The 23492-nt window shown below is 45.3% G+C and overlaps 2 protein-coding genes across 2 annotated transcripts in view; one reads left to right on the top strand and one right to left on the bottom strand.

The window, feature by feature from the left end:
- The window catches only part of syne3 (spectrin repeat containing, nuclear envelope family member 3), a gene marked incomplete at its 5' end in the record, with an annotated part of 67229 nt that extends 60343 nt beyond the window's left edge, over positions 1 to 6886 (top strand). Inside the window, one exon of the mRNA XM_083633214.1 lies at positions 6253 to 6886. Within this exon, the coding sequence (XP_083489340.1) occupies positions 6253 to 6438 (186 nt within the window). The 3' untranslated portion in view covers positions 6439 to 6886. The remainder of the gene's footprint in view (positions 1 to 6252) is intronic.
- LOC310774238 (oxidative stress-responsive serine-rich protein 1-like) lies at positions 2438 to 3010 on the bottom strand (the record flags this gene model as incomplete). Its single annotated transcript, XM_083634288.1, has 1 exon — positions 2438 to 3010. The coding sequence occupies one exon, from the start codon at positions 3008 to 3010 to the stop codon at positions 2438 to 2440; it is 573 nt and encodes a 190-aa protein (XP_083490414.1).
- Positions 6887 to 23492: the final 16606 nt, after the last annotated feature.

Raw genomic sequence — 23492 nt, 5'->3', positions numbered from 1 at the left:
GTATCATGATGTAGGCTCTTGACTTGCTCCTTCTTTACACTCAGCAGAACCTGTATCATGATGTAGGCTCTTGACTTGCTCCTTCTTTACACTCAGCAGAACCTGTATCATGATGTAGGCTCTTGACTTGCTCCTTCTTTACACTCAGCAGAACCTGTATCATGATGTAGGCTCTTGACTTGCTCCTTCTTTACACTCAGCAGAACCTGTATCATGATGTAGGCTCTTGACTTGCTCCTTCTTTACACTCAGCAGAACCTGTATCATGATGTAGGCTCTTGACTTGCTCCTTCTTTACACTCAGCAGAACCAGTATCATGATGTAGGCTCTTGACTTGCTCCTTCTTTACACTCAGCAGAACCTGTATCATGATGTAGGCTCTTGACTTGCTCCTTCTTTACACTCAGCAGAACCTGTATCATGATGTAGGCTCTTGACTTGCTCCTTCTTTACACTCAGCAGAACCTGTATCATGATGTAGGCTCTTGGCTTGCTCCTTCTTTACACTCAGCAGAACCCGTATCATGATGTAGGCTCTTGACTTGCTCCTTCTTTACACTCAGCAGAACCAGTATCATGATGTAGGCTCTTGACTTGCTCCTTCTTTACACTCAGCAGAACCAGTATCATGATGTAGGCTCTTGACTTGCTCCTTCTTTACACTCAGCAGAACCAGTATCATGATGTAGGCTCTTGACTTGCTCCTTCTTTACACTCAGCAGAACCTGTATCATGATGTAGGCTCTTGACTTGCTCCTTCTTTACACTCAGCAGAACCTGTATCATGATGTAGGCTCTTGACTTGCTCCTTCTTTACACTCAGCAGAACCAGTATCATGATGTAGGCTCTTGACTTGCTCCTTCTTTACACTCAGCAGAACCTGTATCATGATGTAGGCTCTTGACTTGCTCCTTCTTTACACTCAGCAGAACCAGTATCATGATGTAGGCTCTTGACTTGCTCCTTCTTTACACTCAGCAGAACCAGTATCATGATGTAGGCTCTTGACTTGCTCCTTCTTTACACTCAGCAGAACCAGTATCATGATGTAGGCTCTTGACTTGCTCCTTCTTTACACTCAGCAGAACCTGTATCATGATGTAGGCTCTTGACTTGCTCCTTCTTTACACTCAGCAGAACCAGTATCATGATGTAGGCTCTTGACTTGCTCCTTCTTTACACTCAGCAGAACCAGTATCATGATGTAGGCTCTTGACTTGCTCCTTCTTTACACTCAGCAGAACCAGTATCATGATGTAGGCTCTTGACTTGCTCCTTCTTTACACTCAGCAGAACCTGTATCATGATGTAGGCTCTTGACTTGCTCCTTCTTTACACTCAGCAGAACCTGTATCATGATGTAGGCTCTTGACTTGCTCCTTCTTTACACTCAGCAGAACCTGTATCATGATGTAGGCTCTTGACTTGCTCCTTCTTTACACTCAGCAGAACCAGTATCATGATGTAGGCTCTTGACTTGCTCCTTCTTTACACTCAGCAGAACCAGTATCATGATGTAGGCTCTTGGCTTGCTCCTTCTTTACACTGCACATTTCTATCTTTCTATCCCACTTAGCTACCACACAGTCAGTCTTCCCACATATCTTACATGCCTTGCTTTAGTGAGTGATGTCATCAGTGATGATCTCATCAGTGATGTCACTCAAGCACATTGCACGGGTCCTACCCGGTTTGCTTCTTTACTGAGTTAAATGACATCCAGATGGGAGACCTCTGAGGCCACAACACCACAAACATAATCACACTTGGCATTACAAGTTTGCATATTCCTCCCGTTACATCTCTCTGCATGACCCTGCACCAAGAGTTACATCTCTCTGCATGACCCTGCACCAAGAGTTACATCTCTCTGCATGACCCTGCACCAAGAGTTACATCTCTCTGCATGACCCTGCACCAAGTTACATCTCTCTGCAAGACGCTGCACCAAGAGTTACATCTCTCTGCATGACCCTCCTGCACCAAGAGTTACATCTCTCTGCATGACCCTGCACCAAGAGTTACATCTCTCTGCATGACCCTGCACCAAGAGTTACATCTCTCTGCATGACCCTGCACCAAGAGTTACATCTCTCTGCATGACCCTCCTGCACCAAGAGTTACATCTCTCTGCAAGACCCTGCACCAAGAGTTACATCTCTCTGCAAGACCCTGCACCAAGTTACATCTCTCTGCAAGACCCTCCTGCACCAAGAGTTACATCTCTCTGCAAGACCCTGCTGCACCAAGAGTTTTCACAACTTCATTTGTAAACTAAACAATCCATAAAGAACAAAATAATAAACACGCACAAATTCGCAATAGCTGCGACCAGATGCAACGTCAGTCAGAGTGTGATGTCATCCACTCCATTGTGAATTTCCTAATTTTATTTTTAATTCTCCTTATTTTATTTTCCTTACATATTTTAGTTTTTAAGTGTACATCATCTCGGCCATGTGTGACATCTTGGGGATGTAGAGGTAATACTCCATGTAGCTAGAAAGGTCCTCTATAGTGATGTCGTCTACATAGGCCCGTGCCTGTTCTGAGCACGTGCGAGGGGAGCTGCGTCTCGCCGAGTCCCTCTCGCTTTCTGAGATGACGTTGTGGAGCCCCATGAGATCATACACCACGCTGGAGGGCTTTCCATCTCCACCGGGAGAAGGCTCCTCCACAGACTCGGGCACAGCCAGGCACTGGTGCTTCAGGCAGCCGCTAGAGGGTGAAGGTGTCGGCGCTGCACTACTGCTGCAGTAGGTGAACTTGGGCGGGTGGAGGATGGGAGACTGGGACCTCCGACACCTCTGGGTCCTGGATGCGCCTCGAGATGTTTTTCTCATGCAGCCATGCCAGTTGTCCTTTGGGCAGCTGAGTTTGGGCTTGGCTCCACTGGTGTCAGGACACGCCTGAGGCACCGCACCATGCAAACTATCAGCATCCACCCTCAGATTCTTGAAAGACATCTGAAACGGCTCTTCCTCACAGTCATGGCGTCCTGCGTGCATTTTTGGACGAGTGTGCTCTAACCGGTCCTACTTATAGCCTCTACAGGGAAGGATTTATGACATCACTGATGCTGTCACAATGACTATGACATCATCAGCATCTGTCATAAATCCAACTCACTGATTTATTTCACACGGTCAATCCTAGTATAGAATTATAGCTGCTGCGCAGCAATGGGTCGTGGCCGGGCAAGTCTCAAGTCTTTGAGCTATAGTCCAAGTCAAGTCTCAAGTCTTTGAGCTATAGTCCAAGTCAAGTCTCAAGTTCTCTTATGGATGAGCGTTCTATCATCTGCTGCATGCCATCCAGTCTGCTTAGAACACTGCATAGCTCAAACTAAGGGATTCAAAGCATGTAGGCTACTGTATTATCCACACTCTATCTATTAGCATCCAGCATCAGCATTGATTAGTTGACATTATTATTAATTTAAAAAAAATCACAATATATTGCCGTATCGATTTTATTGCACAGCCCTATATGATGCTATGATACCTCATAATGTACTTTGATGTCATAAAATTACCATTGTTAACTGTGCATTTAATGGTCTTGTAAGAGTAAGGGTCACTTCCTGCTGCTTCCCCCTAGCTAGGTGATTGCCGGCTCTATCCAAGCATGTTGTGTATTACTTTCTTTTTATTCTGTCTTTTTGTTTTTGACCTATACTGTCCTTGTTGATGGTGTGATTTATGTTTTTAAGCCCCAATTCCAATGTGGTTTCTACTGCAAGTCCTCTGACTCCTCTCTGTGTAAATGCATGTGTTCAGAGTGACTCTGACTCCCCTCTGTGTAAATGCATGTGTTCAGAGTGACTCTGACTCCCCTCTGTGTAAATGCATGTGTTCAGAGTGACTCTGACTCCCCTCTGTGTAAATGCATGTGTTCAGAGTGACTCTGACTCTCCTCTGTGTAAATGCATGTGTTCAGAGTGACTCTGACTCCTCTCTGTGTAAATGCATGTGTTCAGAGTGACTCTGACTCCTCTCTGTGTAAATGCATGTGTTCAGAGTGACTCTGACTCCTCTCTGTGTAAATGCATGTGTTCAGAGTGACTCTGACTCCTCTCTGTGTAAATGCATGTGTTCAGAGTGACTCTGACTCCCCTCTGTGTAAATGCATGTGTTCAGAGTGACTCTGACTCCTCTCTGTGTAAATGCATGTGTTCAGAGGGACTCAGACTCTGACTCCTCTCTGTGTAAATGCATGTGTTCAGAGTGACTCTGACTCCCCTCTGTGTAAATGCATGTGTTCAGAGTGACTCTGACTCCTCTCTGTGTAAATGCATGTGTTCAGAGTGACTCTGACTCCTCTCTGTGTAATGCATGTGTTCAGAGTGACTCTGACTCCCCTCTGTGTAAATGCATGTGTTCAGAGTGACTCAGGACTCTGACTCCCCTCTGTGTAAATGCATGTGTTCAGAGTGACTCAGGACTCTGACTCCCCTCTGTGTAAATGCATGTGTTCAGAGTGACTCTGACTCCCCTCTGTGTAAATGCATGTGTTCAGAGTGACTCTGACTCCTCTCTGTGTAAATGCATGTGTTCAGAGTGACTCAGACTCCTCTCTGTGTAAATGCATGTGTTCAGAGTGACTCTGACTCCTCTCTGTGTAAATGCATGTGTTCAGAGTGACTCTGACTCCCCTCTGTGTAAATGCATGTGTTCAGAGTGACTCAGGACTCTGACTCCCCTCTGTGTAAATGCATGTGTTCAGAGTGACTCTGACTCCTCTCTGTGTAAATGCATGTGTTCAGAGTGACTCTGACTCCTCTCTGTGTAAATGCATGTGTTCAGAGTGACTCTGACTCCTCTCTGTGTAAATGCATGTGTTCAGAGTGACTCAGGACTCTGACTCCCCTCTGTGTAAATGCATGTGTTCAGAGTGACTCTGACTCCTCTCTGTGTAAATGCATGTGTTCAGAGTGACTCTGACTCCTCTCTGTGTAAATGCATGTGTTCAGAGTGACTCTGACTCCCCTCTGTGTAAATGCATGTGTTCAGAGTGACTCTGACTCCCCTCTGTGTAAATGCATGTGTTCAGAGTGACTCTGACTCCCCTCTGTGTAAATGCATGTGGTCAGAGTGACTCTGACTGCTCTCTGTGTAAATGCATGTGTTCAGAGTGACTCAGATAAATTGGCTGGATGCAATCAGAGGTGCCTCCATGCTCGCCCACTCTGTGACCTCTGCACACCAAATCTACATTTTAGCACATGTCAATGACACATGTATGGGTGTTTATCTTGCCTTTTTAATATGCATACTTCATAGCTGAATTTATATTGCGGTATGATTATCTGGTTGAAAGGGAACAATTATATGCACATCACGTATACAGGTGGGAGGCTATAGCAAAAGAGCTCAGATAAATGAAAAAAGGTAGAGCCTGCACACTTCATGCCGTAGAGTTTATTGAGACACAAGAATGGACAACGTTTAGATCCTATTGGATCCATTATCTGGGACATAATAATATTGAGGGGACTATTCTGGTAATCTGGATATTTCAAGGTCAAGGTCAACTTTATTGTCAATTCTGCTATACTGTATATGCACGACATACAGAGGATTGAAATGTAGTTTCTCTCACATCCACGGTGCAGTAAAAAGTATACAAACACACGCAATATGGTAAATGGTAAATGGCCTGCATTTATATAGCGCTTTTATCCAAAGCGCTTTACAGTCAGTTGGTACATTCACCCATTCATACACCAGGTTACCACGTATGGTATGTGTGCCATGTTTGCATGGCACTATCCTAACTCTGTATGTGGTATGTGTGCCATGTTTGCGTGTCTATCCTAACTCTGTATGTAGTATGTGTGCCATGTTTGCGTGGCACTATCCTAACTCTGTATGTGGTATGTGTGCCATGTTTGCGTGTCTCTATCCTAACTCTGTATGTGGTATGTGTGCCATGTTTGCATGGCACTATCCTAACTCTGTATGTAGTATGTGTGCCATGTTTGCATGGCACTATCCTTACTCTGTATGTAGTATGTGTGCCATGTTTGCATGGCACTATCCTTACTCTGTATGTAGTATGTGTGCCATGTTTGCGTGGCACTATCCTAACTCTGTATGTAGTATGTGTGCCATGTTTGCATGGCACTATCCTTACTCTGTATGTAGTATGTGTGCCATGTTTGCATGGCACTATCCTTACTCTGTATGTAGTATGTGTGCCATGTTTGCGTCGCACTACCCTAACCATGTGTGTGGTTGTCTTGCAGCAGCAGAGTTCCGGGCTGCTGCAGCGGGTCTGTCGCCTGGCCCTCCCCCTCTGGCTGCTCCTGCTGACTCTGCTCCTCCTGGCCTCTCTGCTGCCCCTCATGGACGAGAGCAGCAGCTGCTCTCTGTCCAACAACTTCGCCCGCTCCTTCAACATCATGCTCCGCTACGACGGCCCCCCGCCCACATAGGAGGCTCGGCCCACTCCTTCAACATCATGCTCCACAATGACGGCCCCCGCCCACATAGGAGGCTCCGTCCGCTCCTTCAACATCATGCTCTGCCATGACGGCCCCCTGCCCACATAAGAAGCTCCATCAGGACCGCTCAACACTGCGACGGACCTACGCTAAAGTCCGGATCTCAGAACTCTCGCTATCCGCTGCAGCTTCGACATCACGCATTATGTTCCCATGGTCATGGAAAACCTGGAAAAGTCATGGGGCCCTATCTTCGCAAAAGCGGTAATTTAGCGTTTGCGCTCGTTTAACGCCGTGCGCAATGCCTGTTATAATTGTACTGGGCATTGGCTGCCACATGCCAAAGCAGGCGTTTCAGCGCTAAAATGTGGCGATAGATGGCATTATCCTATCGTCAGCAGCGTGTAATTACTTTGCGCTAAGAGCTTTGAAAAGCACCTCTTACGCGCTAAATACCTCGCTGCGCTGGAGCGCACCATAATCTCCGTGCTGCGCAGCACAGTGCAAAGTAAAATTCCTTTTGGATATGTCATTACGCACAGCCTTGCCATGCCAGGACATTAAATTCTGCTGCTAAAATTGGGTATTAGCAGATAATTCACTGAGGCAATCAACTATAACTCACTGACAAACTTTTATCACATCGCAAAGAGGGAATTTAATTGAGAAAACTTGTTGGACAATGGACATAGGCTATTCACCTTCACCTATCCCATAACCCCTAGGATCTTTGGCACCACAGATGATCTGTCAATAAGCTCTCTCCATCTCTCTCTGTCCTCGCACAAGTGAGTACACTCTATTACGCATGGAGAGAATTACAGCATATTGCATGCCTCGCGCAAACAGCGATCGCGAGACGGGAATCTGATTGGGATTGGTTTTGATTGACGTAATGCCCAGCCTTGGCTGGCCACACCTGTGTAATAATTCTGGTACTTAAGACCACCCAAATCGCGTTTGCGCTGGCAGATTTTGATGATTTGGCACGGCTCTAATTTGCGCCTGCGGCACGTGCCGTGAACATTTCCGCATCCCCGCCGAGAATTGCATCCCCAACATATTTCGGGGCTGTTTTAACTTATAAATCAGGGAGGTCACGTCTACCCAGACAATTATATCACTTTTAAACAGTTACATTTCTGTATAAATCATTACGCTCCCGTGAGGTGGGGATACTGCCGGGCGGGGGTGCAAAACTCGGCATAACACCTGGACAAATGCGCAAGGCAGACCGCTATCTTCCCTGTCTTAAGGCACATGCAAACAGGTGCGCAAATAGGGGATATCGCCTGTACCAAGATAGGGCCCATGGAGTTTTAAGATCTCGTTTTCCAGGCCTGGAAAAGTAATGGAATTTGTAAAATCATTGAAAGTTTTCGAAAATCATGGAATTCGCATATTTAAAATAGATTTTTGCTCTTTTTTTGGAAGAGCTTTCATGTAATATGACCCATTGACTGACTCCAAATCAATAGCAGAAATTATTAATACACTGGACAAAAAGAAAAAAAAACACACCTTTTTATATACTATGAGTTTAGTGCTTCTTGTATTTTATATTATATTTGTATGGAAAATCCGTGATTTATTTGAATAGCTTCCATGCAATGTGATGCAGTGAGTGTAAAGCACTAAAATCCAATAAATAAATGGTAAATGGCCTGCATTTATATAGCGCTTTTATCCAAAGTGCTTTACAATCAGTAGGTACATTCACCCATTCACACACCGATGGCGGCAGGCTACCACGCAGGGTGCTGGCACACCAACGGGAGCAATTTGGGGTTCAGTGTCTTGCCCAAGGACACTTCGACATGCAGACTGGAGGAGCCGGGAATCGAACCACCGACCTCTTTTATCCAAAGCGATTAGTGGACGACCCGCTCTACCTCCTGAGCTACAGTCGCCCCCAATATAAAGTGGTGTGTCCTAATTGTCCAGTGTGGTAATAAGTTCTGGTATTGATTCAGAGTCACCGCCTCACATTACATGGAAATTCTATTGAAGGTCTTGTAAGTTTATCCATGAAAATGTGCGGGGACCCTGAGCAAGATGCTCATCTCTTAACTTCAACACCCATGTTCCCCCCTGGCTCCTTCAAGTATCACCATGAATATAGGAAACTTTGGTCAGAGCTTCAGTTCTTCAGTGCCATTGCAACTTGAAAATCATGCTCTCTGACTGTGTATCAGACTACTGCCTAGGATGTATACTGACTGACTGTGTATCAGACTACTGCCTAGGATGTATACTGACTGTGTATCAGACTACTGCCTAGGATGTATACTGACTGACTGTGTATCAGACTACTGCCTAGGATGTATACTGACTGTGTATCAGACTACTGCCTAGGATGTATACCATTCTGCAACTTGGACTACAAATGCCACGCTCATCTTTAAAAACTGCACATCCAAAGTAGCTATTTTATATTTCGCTATCACAGCTTTAGCACTTCTGAACCAAAGTCATTCTTCCTCCAATGTTATTCTGTCCCACTGTATGATGGAGGACTGGCTACAAAGGGAATCACATCAACTTTAATACTAACTGATGGACTGTACAGCCTTCCTGACTGTTGTGAGTAGGAGTTCCAGTTGGTATACCAATTGGACCAGTTTGCCCGTGCTTCCATCTGCTTCCGGTCACTCTTCCACCCAGAATATGACATGAACAAATATGTCCAGCGTGTGAATAAGTTAACTAGCAATTGTCAAATCTGTGTAGATCCGTACCCCACTCCACTCAGTTGGACTTTAGCAGTGTATTCATGGGAGAGGAGTTTTGGTGTACCGAATATTGGGATATTTTGTGAATGTCACGATATTTCCCACAGTATCGAATATCCCCCCCCCCCCCCCCCCAAACTGTGTTTTACCTCAAGTGCTGCTCGTAACTTAATCATTAAGAACATCATAAGCCCCATTGTGAGTGCATGGTAATTAGAACCATGGCTGTAGTGTGGGTTAGGGTTAAGGTTACCTTTTTAAATACATCGTGTTTACTCACCTTTTTATGGTGGTTTATGCACTTATTATAGCACAATTTTTAATCGCAGATGTCCTCGGCTGTAGCGGGCTCATTTTTAAGGCTAGGGTGAAGCTACTGGTATCGGTATGAAACTAGAAGACATCCATTGGTATCAACCCGTGTCATGTTAGCTTGTCGGGAACGAGGCTAAATAACGCTCCAAAGTCAGGCTAAATGTGTTGTTGTTGTTTTGAGGGGGTTGTTTGAACGTACTCAATCTAACAAACAACTAGCATGGCCATGGTGGTAAACTGAAAGCAATGTTCAGATGGTTGGTCTGCTGGGCTTATTATGTGGTGGTAATGCATTGTTCCCTCTGTGTCATGCTTCACACTGCAGCACTAGCACTTAGTGTGTGTGATGTAGCTCTCCTGCTACCCACTCTCCTCTCCACTCACATGCTTTTTACAGCTGCTCTCACAAACCAAACTCACTGCTGAGAAGGACGAGCTGCTGCTCCGTCTGCTTCTTCACTATTTGCAGAATGTACTTACCAAAAATGTTCTTGTGTTTTTTGGGTTGATCCCATAGTCTCTAGAACGGTTTAATCCTACAGTATTGTTCTTCCATGCGAGGTTAATATTTCTAAAGCTTTTGTTTGAATCTTGTACATGCTGCTTGCTCACTGTGTTCACAACACACCAACTGTTGATACAGGAAAAGGGAAGTGTTGCCCGTGGGCAAAGGCAGTTGTCTTATGTTTGAGTTTTCTCTCTGTACCTGTTTTCTCCGTCTTGTTTTAGCTGGTCAAGTGACGTTTCTGAAGGTGCTATTTTGGGCCGAACAGCAACGAGAAGTCTTTTACGAAGCCTAAACCACTGCTGGAAGCAACAATTAGAGAGCGGTCCTACCTTGGCCCCTGACATTTTCTTGGACCACAGTATGTGCTCTTGATGCCAACTCTCTTTTTAGATGCCTGAGTTTGGAATGCAAAGCGCTCCTGCCTGGTCTTTGTGCAAACTAGAGATGAAACAATATGAAGATTTCATATCCAGATTATAGTGACCAAAATATGATTGCAGTTATCAGTATAAATGACTGATACACTGACTGAGGCTGCACGTCTGCGTCTGGAAGGCTGTTGCTAACTTTAGTTGATGATCACGGTAACACGGTTTTAATGATAATGACAATTTGAAACGGTATGGTGACTAAGGGAACTTTATCACGGTTTCATCCCTAGTGCAAACTCTGACATCCCATAATGACCTGCAACTTTTATTATTATGTTATTATATTTTTTATTATTATATTTTTTATTTTCTAGTATGATTTTTTTTTTTTTACCAGTATTCTCACTCCAACTGCCCCACAAGCACCCCAAAACATTCTCCCTTTCCCGTTTGTTGTGTGTTTTATGGACTTCACGTGACCACTGAGCAAATGAAGTTAATCTATGAGGTCTTCTCATACAGCCAGTCTTTGTTTATACATATAACAGTTATATATGTTTAATGTTTATAAAGTAGCAACTCCACAAATTGTATTTTAGGAATTTAACTTTTAATCTGAAAATGCTGCAGCAGGAAATGGCATTAAAAGCTCCAGGCAACTTGACCTGCTCCGGCACGGAGCCTCACAGTTTACATGCTGCTGGAAACAGGCATTCGGGGGGCAGAATGGGAATGACAGAGGCACCATTCTCCCTATTAGAAGAAGTCAGTGTGCCATCAAAATGATTTAAAAGCTGCTATATTGAAGCTTAAAAAAAACATTGGGGTTTTAACAACATCCTCCTCACAACAGGAAGCATTTGGGCTTATGGGAAATGTGGCCTTCACTTAAGCTGTGTTCACACCGAGATTCATTTTTCTCCCTGTCGCTCGATTCAACCCTTTGGAATCGCTCTGTCGCTGTGTTTAAGTTGCTCCGCAAACCGGGAGCGCACTCCGCCCTCGGGCTGAGGTGTTCATACTCAGAGCTTGATAGATGTGGGCGGGGTGCAGCGAGCTTGAGAGAGAGATCTTCACTGTCAAGAAACAAGCCGCACACAGCTCTAACGTTAGACAGGATGAAAACACAAACAACACAACTGTTTTTTCCCCCCGATGCAAGAATGAATAAATACTCCGGGGTTACGGCAGCCAATCAGCGTTGAGCGGCGCCGGCGAGCGACTATTGCCAGCGAAATTTTGCTCGAGTTGCGATATTTAATCTCGGGCGACGAGCTAATTTTCGCCCTGTCGCTCTGTCTCTGTCGCTCGGACACCCAGCGATTTTTCTCCCGGGCGAATATACACTCAATCGCTCGTTTGCATTGACTTTGTATGTAAGCTCGATGCCAGCGAAAAACTTTAACTTTAGGTCGGTGTGAACGCACCTTTAGAGAAACATGAGCAGTAGCCAAACCATGTGTCGTGTAAGATCGTCTCCACCATGCTGTTTTCTGTTGCCAGTTATTTTACCAAGGTAGCACTATTCATTTGACAATGCTATATTGATGGGTGAAAATGCTACATGAAGCACCTTTTAAGGACAATTAAATGTACAAAACTCTATTGAAGACGTACAAGTTTTGGTGGCCTTCAACCCATTTATTTATACCAAAATGTAATCTTATTTAATCAGCTGTAATCGATGCCATAACCACATATATTTACTGCTATAAACCACTTAGGGAGAATGTACTGTACTGTGTCATGTTTATGTAATCAAGTGCAAGGTGAAGTCAGACTCCTGTCATGGGAGGTGATGCTGCGTTGTAGCCTTACTGCTTATTGCACTGCTCCAGTCTGTTACATTATGCATGTATCCCTTTAAAAAGGCTGTGTCCATACATACCTTATGCAATATAGTCTGTGTCCATACATACCTTATGCAATATAGTCTGTGTCCATACATACCTTATGCAATATAGTCAATTACTTGAATCTCATGAGCAGAACTGGTCCTTTTCGAGGCATAATATAGTGGATTTATGTGTGGATACTGTAATAATCTTGCTAAATGTACAGAAGAGTAGCATTCAAAATACCGTAAATGGACATTAATTGCTTGAATAGACTTGGCGAACTAATGCAAATAAATCCTCATTGTCATTTCGCAGACAGATCTTAAATGTTTGATGATAAAAGGCACAGACTTGAAGATTGACAACGGAGTGATTTTTGTAAGATGGTACAATCATTCTATTTTATTACCGTTTTGAAATGCTGAGTAAATGATGATCAGATGATTCAAGAGAGCTTGTATTTAACTCTTTTTTTATTCTGCTGAAACAGAAAATAAATATGCAATATAAACACACACAGTGCCTGAATGTAGTGTTTGTGTATTTCCAAGATGTCGTACAATGGCTGACATTCCACCAGAGAAGATGGGAAAGAAGAGGATGGGAGTCCAGGTAGTCTGCCTCACTGGAAGCAGGCTGCGGGGCAACAGCCGTGGGCGGAGGAATTATGTTTTTAGGTTGTCCATACTTCCCTGCTCGTTAAGCCATATCTCAGGATCGCCTTGAGGTAATTTCTTCAAATTTGCCTCAAAGGATTAATTGATTCGATTTTGGTAGTCAAAGGTCAAGGTCACTGTGACCTCACGTCTGTTCCATCAATGAAGGGGGGTGGGGCTATAGTGCAAAGGGCCCGTAGCTAGGGATAGGAAGGTCATAGAGGTCGTAGGGTTCAAGGCGTAGGAAGGGGGTTTAGGGGTAGGACCATTTACCATGTTTATGATTATCCGTGTTGTTGAGGTACCCCCAGACATTGCCTAAAGTGCCATAAGGCTAAATGGCCACAGCACCGTGCTGTGGGCTTCAAGGTATTTGCACTTGTATGAGTCTGGACACACATGGATGTAGATTGCAACTTGACTTGTTGGCAGAGGCATACAATCGCATATATATATATATATATATATATATATATTCGGTTGTTTTTACGTTTGAAACTAATTACCATTTACTTCCCTTGTTTTGGAGAATGCTGCAACAATGTTTTGCTGTGAAACTCCAGGACTGCTTCCTTTGTGCACTTAAAGGCCCTGTCCAATTCTCAAGTCAACGAGCTTTATATTGTATATTTAGTATAAACTTCAGCTGTCCTTCCATTGGCACGAGGGTGAGTAGATAATGACTGAAGTTTCATTTTTGGTGAACTGTTCCTTTAAAGAGCGGGCGTAATAGCTCCGAAGGCAGAAATACCTTAACTTTTGTATGACACTGATACCCTACCACACACTCAACTCTCTCTCTCTCTCTCTCACACACGCGCGCAGTCGCACACACACACACACGTACGTGTGCGCGTACATGTGCGCACACACACACACACACACACACACACACACACACACCTGTTACAAGCGGGAAGTGTGCTTCTCTGTCTATCTAATGTAATCCCATCAGGTGTATTGGTTTACCCAACAGGTTTGACAGGCCTGGTTTAGCGTGTTTACAACTTTCTAATCCACCTGCTTTATTTCAATTTCATTTAGTTGCCATTTTACTATTTTGACAGCCAGGAGTTGAAATAATGGCCCTGACTTTGCTGTTTTCAATGTTGAAAGAGGTAGTGTACATCACACACACACACACACACACACACACACACACACACACACACACACACACATGCGTATGTGTGCGCACACACACACAAGTCCCAAAGCAATAGCAGTGGATGTAATTCAGTTTTGAACCTCTGCCAGTGCTTTTAACCTGCCTGCTATACTGTTCTGTCTGGGTTGAGTCTGTGCATGACGTGTGTGTGTGTGTGTGTGTGTGTGTGTGTGTGTGTGTGTGTGTGTGTGTGTGTGTGTGTGTGTGTGTGTGTGTGTGTGTGTGTGTGTGTGTGTGTGTGTGCGTGTGTGTGTGCGTGTGTGCGTGTGTGCGTGTGTGCGTGTGTGTGTGTGTGTGTGCGCGTGTGTGCGTGTGTGCGTGTGTGCGTGTGTGTGTGTGTGTGTGTGCGCAAATTTGTGTTGCTATAGTGGCACAATGTGCGGAAGAGCTTGCATGGAAATCAAATGGAAGTCCCTCTTGGGACAAAGTGTTGGACTCTTAATGATGATGTTGGTTTATATTTTTGGGCTAAAATATGAGCTGGCCGTGTCTGTGGGTGGGAAGCTGGTTGGGTATGAATCCTGCTCCTCTGGTCGGTCGGGGCGCCTGTTCGGGGGGGTCGGGTTGGGGGGGGTGGCTGGCAATATTTTAAATATTGCCAGGCAGCCAGATGACGGATGACGTCATCAGTGATGTCATCTGTAACACACATGCTGCCTGGCATATAGTGAATTTGCACTCGTTATGTATCTAATAATCCATGTGTCCGTTTGCACGAGTGCTTTTTGTGAGAGTCTGAGTGTTTACATCAACGTCTCTTCTCTCTCCAGCCTCCCACTCTCCTCCCAGCCCGCCCGAGCTGTGCTGCCATCTGGAGGAGAGACTCTGCCAACTGGCCAGGCGGAAAACACCAACCAACCTGTCCTCCAATGCCTGCTGCCACTAACACACAACAACACATAGGAGTTTCTAGTCCAGATCAAGCCAAGACACATTTTCATCAACATGTCTATCTGGGGCGGCTGTAGCTCAGGAGGTAGAGCGCGTCGTCCCCTAATCGCTTTGGATAAAAGAGGTCGGTGGTTCGATTCCCGCCTCCTCCAGTCTGCATGTCGAAGTGTCCTTGGGCAAGACACTGAACCCCAAATTGCTCCCGTTGGTGTGCCAGCACCCTGTGTGGTAGCCTCCGCCATCGGTGTGTGAATGGGTGAATGTACCTACTGACTGTAAAGCACTTTGGATAAAAGCGCTATACCTCCGGCTTGGTCGGGTGTCCATACAGGCACAATTGGCTGGTGTCTGCGGGAGGGAAGCCGGTTTGAGGGTATTTGTTCTTGTCGCTGCACTAGCGCCTCCTCTGGTCGGTCGGGGTGCCTGTTCGGTGAGGAAGGGAACTGGTGGGAATAGCGTGATCCTCCCGTGTGCTACGTCCTACCGGTGAAGCTCCCGCTGTCGGGTGAGAAGAAGCAGCTGGCTACAGCGCATGTCTCGGAGGAAGCATGGTGCTAGTCTACGGCTCTCCCCAGATTGGCAGAGGGTGGAGCAGCGATCGGGGCAGCAGGGGGGAAAAATTGGCAAAGTACAATTGGGGAGAAAATGGGAGGGAAATCGGAAAAACATAATAATATTTTTTTTTATATCTAATCTAGACATAACACAACAGTGATTCAACCTAAAGGCTGTCTGTCTATAAAGGCAAGACCGTCCGCGTGCGTGTGTCCTTCGCGTACCTCGAGACACGTTCATCCGATTGACTTTGAACTTGGCGGGTGCACTGCTGGGCACCCGAGGGAGAACAGAGCAGAATTGTGTGCGATTCAACCAATCAGGACACGGGTTTCTGCTGGAAGTCAAAACCGTCGCAACTGAGCATGCTCAGAAGAACACGGGTTTGCGCCCAAAGTCAAACCGTCGCAACTGAGCATGCTCAGGACATTCCAGGACTTCTGTCATAGACATAATAGCCGTTTTCCCACATGCGCTTTTTACCGCTAAATGACCGGAACGTGGTCTAATGCCTTAATGTGTGAAAGTTGTTTTCCGGTATAAGCGCGACCCCGTCATCACGGACATTTCATCAGTTTCGAGCCAGTCGGAAGAGCGGTATGCGCGATCAGGGACACAAGTGTAGAACGGGTCCAGTCATTTGCCGCGACACCGGTCCTTCTTTCATGGGCGAGGTGTACACACGTTGCTTAATGTTCCAGCGGGCATAATCTAATCATTCGCGCACATTAAAGCAAACTGGCGAAATGATCTTGTGATAATAAGAGCGGTATGTCAGCTTCATGTGTGGGCGTGCTGATTTCCCCCTCTCCCCTCTATGCTGCCTGCTCGCTCTCTGGCCACAGTCCTTTAGTCCTCCTCCTTCAGTCACAGCCCGACAGGGACACAGACGAAGCAAATGCACGAAGCGAAATGTGGAAGTATTTTGCTTACGTTGCCGACAGCGAAGGCAAGCCCGGACACATCAAACTAAGCCAGTCTGTAAAAAGTGCTTCAACGCGACGCAGGTGAACGGATAAACATCGAACCAGCCAGGCTATTTCTCTCAGACACGGATCCCAACTTCTTCAAATATTTCAGTTCAAAGACTGGTTAGCGAATGTGAATGATACAACATACATGCCCTCTTAAGTTAAACGAGTGTGATTTATTGTGTGACAAGCAAACTTATTTCACCATCGGAGTTTTGCCGACACGTCACTCCCCACCCGCTCTGCAGTGCCGCCCCGCCCCCCAACATACAGGCAATTTCGCTGCTATATTCCCACATGCGAGCGCCCAGGTGTGAAGGGAAATGTCCGATATTGACTTACAGGTAATTTTCCGGTACGCATGTGGGAAAACGGCTTTAGTGACATCATCAGTGGCGTCTTTTCAAGTCAACTTGGCTTCTCAGGTCTTGTGGAGACTTAGATTACACCAGCTGAGCAATATGGAGGAGTTTTGTTGCTTTTTCTTTTACATTTGAAAGTTGGACCCCTCTGAAACAGCTAGAAATCGGACTAAAAGGAATCCACTCACCTCTGTCTGAATGAGCCTCTGTACCAGATTTACCATTCAGGCTTAAGTAATGCCTTTTGAATGATTAAAGAGTGCCATCTTTTTATAGCAACTCATGGCTTATCGTGTATGATGCATCATCTGCTGACATCCGCCACACACACACACACACACACACACACACACACACACACACACACACACACACACACACACACACACACACACACACACACACACACACACACACACACACTCCCCTAACACACCACATGCCAGTTTTAGCACAATGCAGTAAATCCCTTAAAAGCAGTAATCCCCTGCTTTTCCCACTCACTCACTTTCAGTCACATTTATTTATTTATTTATTTATTTATTTATTTATTTATTTATTTATTTATTTATCTATTCTTATTTTATAAAAGACATCCAGTTCAAACCATAAAAGCAACGTATCGCTGGGTAGCCTATGCTACGGTTTGATTACGGCTCCCTCCCAGTAGATTGTAATCAGATTACTTTGCATGGTGCTTGAAGGTACATTCTCATTAAATCCATTTAGAGCTGCGGCCAGCATGACCAGCAGTTCTATACCACTCTGTTGGTTGGGTGGTGGGTGGGTGTCAGCACTCGTCTACACTAGACTCACACACACACACACACACACACATGCACACACACACATGCACACACACACACGCGCACACACACACACACACACACACACACACACACACACACACACACACACACACATTGATGTATGTTTACTGTGAAATAACGGCAATATCTGACCCAAAGCCTCATTCACATTCAATGGTAAGGCTTATTTCTAGCCCGACATACTACACACTGTATTCAAACCAGTGCCAGACAGACAGCATAGTGAACTTAGTGTCTGGTCATACAACACATCTGCCCGACGAGCCTAAAGGGGGCAGAGTTTTATACTTAATGACCTTCCATGCTCCCTCTCTTCCCCTCTGGCTCTGATTCTATTTCCGGGTGACTCGTTGAAACCAAGTGATGTTTGTTTATGTGTGAACAGGGCATCTGCAGCTTCCACAAAGCCACATTTAATATAAGACTTTTGAATGTTGCCTGGAATTGAATGCGAGACTAAAGCCGTCAAACTTAAGCCCAGCTTAGTCTCTCCCAGTGATGGGCAAGCTACTTGGAAAATGTAGTAAGCTAAGCTATCAGTTACTCTTGATTAAATATAGCTAAACTACATTGAAGCTATCCCCAGAGAAATGTAGCAAGCTAAGCTACGAGCAACATGGCAAAAGCAGCTTGCTACATCAAAGCTACTTTTTTCTCACATTGAAATCAACTTCTTGTCAAAGAACAACTTTCCACTAAACAAATAGGCAGGCAAAAAACCTCATTTTGATTGTTTATTATATTATAAAACACACTGAAACTCTCACTGGCAGGGGCGTCATGCAAGCCAAAAATCTGAGGGGGCGAACTCTGGCGCCGCCCGGAGGGCGGCAAAAAATTTGGGGGGTTGGAAGCCAGATTTAGAGGAATATCTCATTTTAAATGAACAGACTGAGCAGGTGTAACCATAAGGCTATTTTCCAAACTGCTCAGCCTCCTGGAAAGATCCATAATCACCAGACTAAGTACATTGCCACTGCCCAGGCTCAATGGACTTGACAAAAAAGGGAGACCACATGTTTCAAAGCAATGTAACACAATGTTTATTTTGGCTGGTATTGCCTTTTCAGAAGGTAGAAATCTTTCCTCTAGAGCAGGGGTTCCCAACCTTTTTTGTGCCAAGGACTGGTAGATACATGGGAAAAAAAAGTCGCGGACCGGTTGTCAATTCTAATGGTTTTACTTATATATATTTACTCACCAGGTGGCGACAAAGGGTAAATAACAGCCTTTTGTGTTGTACTGTATGTAGCCTATACAGTATTTATGTTTTTGTTTTAACTACAAACATACATAAACGTAAACTTGAAACTATGTTTCAACTACCATACACAGCCTATAATAATATAGCCTATGTTTATTAAAAAAAAAAAAAAAAAAATTTTTTTTTTTTTTTACCTCTCAAAAATCTGAGGGGGCAATTGCCCCCTCAGTTACAATGGGCATGACGCTTCTGCTCACTGGCACAATATTCAAAAACAGAACGTCTTCTTCATCACTGCCAGTGGCTCCCTCTGGCTCTGCCATCTTTCAAAGTTCATTGCTGATGTGACTTCGCTAGCACATGACATATTTTGCCCTACCCTTAACCAATCATCAGTCTTCATGCCTAAACCCAACCCAATCAGAGGCAGAGTAGTGCCGGGTCTTGCTGCAAGAGAGGCACGGGTGAGACAACAACACTTGTTGTCCGTCATAATGGAACTGGAAGTGCTTTATTGGCTACACAGGCACACTTGACATATCCAATGTCTCCTCCTGTTTAATCCAAACCACAGCAGAAATCTCCACTGCATGCTTTGCTCTCTGGCGAGTAGCTTGTAGCTTTTGCGGGAAGCTACAAGCTACTTGGGTCTATAAATAGCTTAGCTACTGAAAAAGCTCCTTGGTTCAAAAGTAGTGAAGCTACCACCAAGCTACTGAGAAATGTAGTTAAGCTATGTAGCTTCGCTACTTGTAGCAAGCTACTGCCCAACACTGGTCTCTCCCCAGTCTCAAATATTACGTTGAATCACTGCGCTCCGCTCTGCAGCATGCAGTAACGTAGTGTATCAGCGTAAGAACTCTCATGGGTCTGGAGTTGAGACTAAAGCCAGACTATTGTTGATTAAAAATGCTGTTAAGGGCCATGACGTCCAACTGTTTAAGCAGATAATTTATTTTCAGACTTCTTCAGACTTTTCAAGGACCAGTTGATGATAGCCTGGTAAACACACATGTAGGCTAGCAACCCACCAACACAAATTGTTACACCAACTGGGAATCCAACATCAAACAGATAGAGAGAGAGAGAGAGAGAGAGAGAGAGAGAGAGAGAGAGAGAGAGAGAGAGAGAGAGAGAGAGAGACATTTGTCACATTTGTCGATTATTCCCCATTGCAACAGTTAAGATAAGAGTCTATTTTCTCCTCTAGGAGTCTTATCTTTCAAACAGCGCAGGTCATTGCACGCCAGCCCACACAGCACAGCAGAGCAGGAGGCAGAGGCAGCTGTTGTGTAACCATCTGTGATCGTCCTACTAACAGGAACAGGCTTTATTAAGGGGGGGGGACAGGAACAGGCTTTATTAAGGGGGGGGACAGGAACAGGCTTTATTAAGGGGGGACAGGAACAGGCTTTATTAAGGGGGGAAAGGAACAGGCTTTATTAAGGGGGGGGGACAGGAACAGGCTTTATTAAGGGGGGGGGGACAGGAACAGGCTTTATTAAGGGGGGGGACAGGAACAGGCTTTATTAAGGGGGGGGGACAGGAACAGGCTTTATTAAGGGGGGGACAGGAACAGGCTTTATTAAGGGGGGGACAGGAACAGGCTTTATTAAGGGGGGACAGGAACAGGCTTTATTAAGGGGGGGGACAGGAACAGGCTTTATTAAGGGGGGGGGACAGGAACAGGCTTTATTAAGGGGGGGGGACAGGAACAGGCTTTATTAAGGGGGGGACAGGAACAGGCTTTATTAAGGGGGGGGGACAGGAACAGGCTTTATTAAGGGGGGACAGGAACAGGCTTTATTAAGGGGGGGGAGAGGAACAGGCTTTATTAAGGGGGGGACAGGAATAGGCTTTATTAAGGGGGGACAGGAACAGGCTTTATTAAGGGGGGGTGTTGAACATAATACACAGAAGTGTATGTGCTAATGTACAGTCTCACTTATACAGCCACTGTTTATCACTGCGCTATACGAAGCTATTTGGTCCCTGCGTGGATCCCGTATGTATGTGACGTTACTGCTCAAGTTACTACTGCGCATGTGCGAAATAAACTTTCTCTTCCTGCCCCGCCAAACACAGTGTGTGGACGTGTATTATTGTGCTCTGCGAGCTAGCTACTTTGGAGTCTGTTACCAAACATACTTAACACGTATGTAGACATTACGCTAAGAGATGACCAGTGCAACAGGTTATGGGCCCAGCATCATGTCTAGTCAACGATTTAACAGACTTTTGTTCGATGGCGACGAGAGAGGATACGAGTTGTGGGAGACTCGCTTCCTGGCCCACATGGAGTTGCGGGCGCTCAGCGAGACCATACTGAAGGAGCCAGTTATCAACGCTGCAGCTGAGAATGCTATCCAGTTAACTCAAGCTGATAGCAAGAAAAATAAAGAAGCGTACGCCGAACTGGTACAAGTTTTGGACAATAAGAGTTTATCGCTAATCATGAGAGATGCCGCATCGGACGGGAGGAAGGCGTTGAAAATACTTCGGCAACATTACGCAGGCAAAGGAAAGCCGCGAGTAGTAAGTTTATATTGTGAACTCTCTGCACTTCGCATGGAAAGCAACGAAACTGTCACAGAGTACATTGTCCGCGCAGAGACAATATTCGGTTCGTTAAAAGGAGCCGACGAGAACATAAGTGACGGGTTGCAAGTAGGAATGGTAGTCAAGGGCTTGCCGGACTCTTTCAAACCGTTTGTGGTCCACATTACTCAGAGCAACGGTGACCTGACATTCAGCGAGTTTAAGGCGAAACTCAGGAGCTTTGAAGACACTGAAAGGTACAGGCCGAGTAATGGTGAAGACGGAGACAGCGTTGTGAGAGCAGCCGGAGCAGCCAGCACATCGCGTGGAAGAGGCAGAGAGAGGAAAAAGGACATGGCCGAAGTCGAGTGTTATAACTGCCATAAAAAGGGGCATATCGCTCGAACGTGCACGAGCATGCCTGGAGCGAGAAGAGCGGATCGCAGGGGTCATGCGCCACACAGAGGTAAACAGCGAGACGCCATCGCGGGAGTGACCGGGGAAGAGCAGGGTGCAGCCGGAGACCAGGACGGACGCTGGGACACGCACCGAGAGGCAGAGGAGGACGCTGATGGCTTGGATGACAGGTCATTTTGTTTCAAGATGAACGATATCGTTAGTCCGACGAAGAGGACACTGAACAGCAAAGGTTTGATGGTTGACTGTGGTGCAACATCGCACAAGATAAATGACTTTGCAAAGTTTAAAACAATCGATAAAGATTTCAGACCCAAGAATCACGTGATTGAACTAGCTGACGGGACGAAAGCTACCGGAGTTGCCAGGGCCAGAGGGGAAGCCGAAGTCGTCTTGGTCGACAGCGAGGGACGACGGGTAACAGCACGACTGAAGAGGGCCCTGTATATCCCGACGTTTCCACAGAACATTTTTTCAGTCAAAGCAGCTTCAAGCAACGGAGCAGAAATCCACTTCAAAGAAGGTGAAAATTGGATGGGGTATAATAATAAGAGTACCAAATTTAACATTGATGTATATGGAAAACTGTATTACCTGTCTACAGTAGATGATGAAAATGTTGATGGATATAAAGGGTGCTATGATATTGAAACGTGGCACAAAATACTTGGCCACTGTAACCTTGACGATGTCTCAAGATTAGAGTGTGTAGTTGAAGGAATGAAAATTAAGGGGAAAAGCGATAAATCTACTTTCAACTGTGACATATGCACACAAGGAAAATTTGTCGAGTCAAGAAATAGGCAGGCAGATAGCAAAGCTAAAGAAATACTAGAACTAGTCCATACAGATCTGTGCGGCCCGATCGAGCCAGCAGATAGAGATGGGTATAAATACACCGTAGCTTTCACAGATGACTATAGTGGTATGACTTGGACATATTTTATAAGGTCAAAGAGTGACACAGCTGAGGCCACAGAAAAATTCTTAGCCGACACTGCCCCCTATGGGCAGGTAAAGACCATACGGTCTGATAACGGTACAGAGTTTACCGGAAAATGTTTCCAAGACCTGCTAAGAAAGAATAAAATTAGTCATCAAACAAGTGCCCCATATTCGCCGCACCAAAATGGCACGGCAGAAAGGAATTGGAGAACATTGTTCGACATGGCACGGTGTATGCTGCTAGAAAGCAAGATGCCAAAGCAGCTATGGAGATTTGCTGTGCAAACAGCTGCACAGATACGCAATAGGTGCTATTGTAAACGACTAAAGCAAACCCCATACAGCGCTTTCACAGGGAAAACTCCAAATATTTCCCATATGATGATTTTTGGCACCGAGTGCTATGCTTATAGACAGGATAAGAAGAAATTGGATCCAAGATGCGAGAAGGGCATTTTCATAGGGTATGACAAATACAGCCCTGCATACAATGTCTATTATCCAAAGACGGGGAAAGTGTTGAAACATAGATTAGTAAAGTTCATACAGAAAAGCAATAAAGATTGCCAGACGCAAACAGGTCCACATAGCGATGGAGACAGTTATGAGGATAGAGAAGCACACGAGTATGAAGTACCAGCTAGTACTGGTGAGCAACCCCAGACTAGCCAGACTAGAGGTACAGAAGAAGAAAGTGGTACACTTTCTACTAACCAGGAGGATAGTGGGGGTAAACATCGTTAC

Source organism: Poromitra crassiceps, assembly GCF_964638095.1.
Source record: "Poromitra crassiceps genome assembly, chromosome: 3".
Lineage (NCBI taxonomy): Eukaryota > Metazoa > Chordata > Actinopteri > Beryciformes > Melamphaidae > Poromitra > Poromitra crassiceps.
The sequence above is the reverse complement of the archived record's forward strand: the minus strand, read 5'-3'. Positions and strand labels throughout refer to the sequence as shown.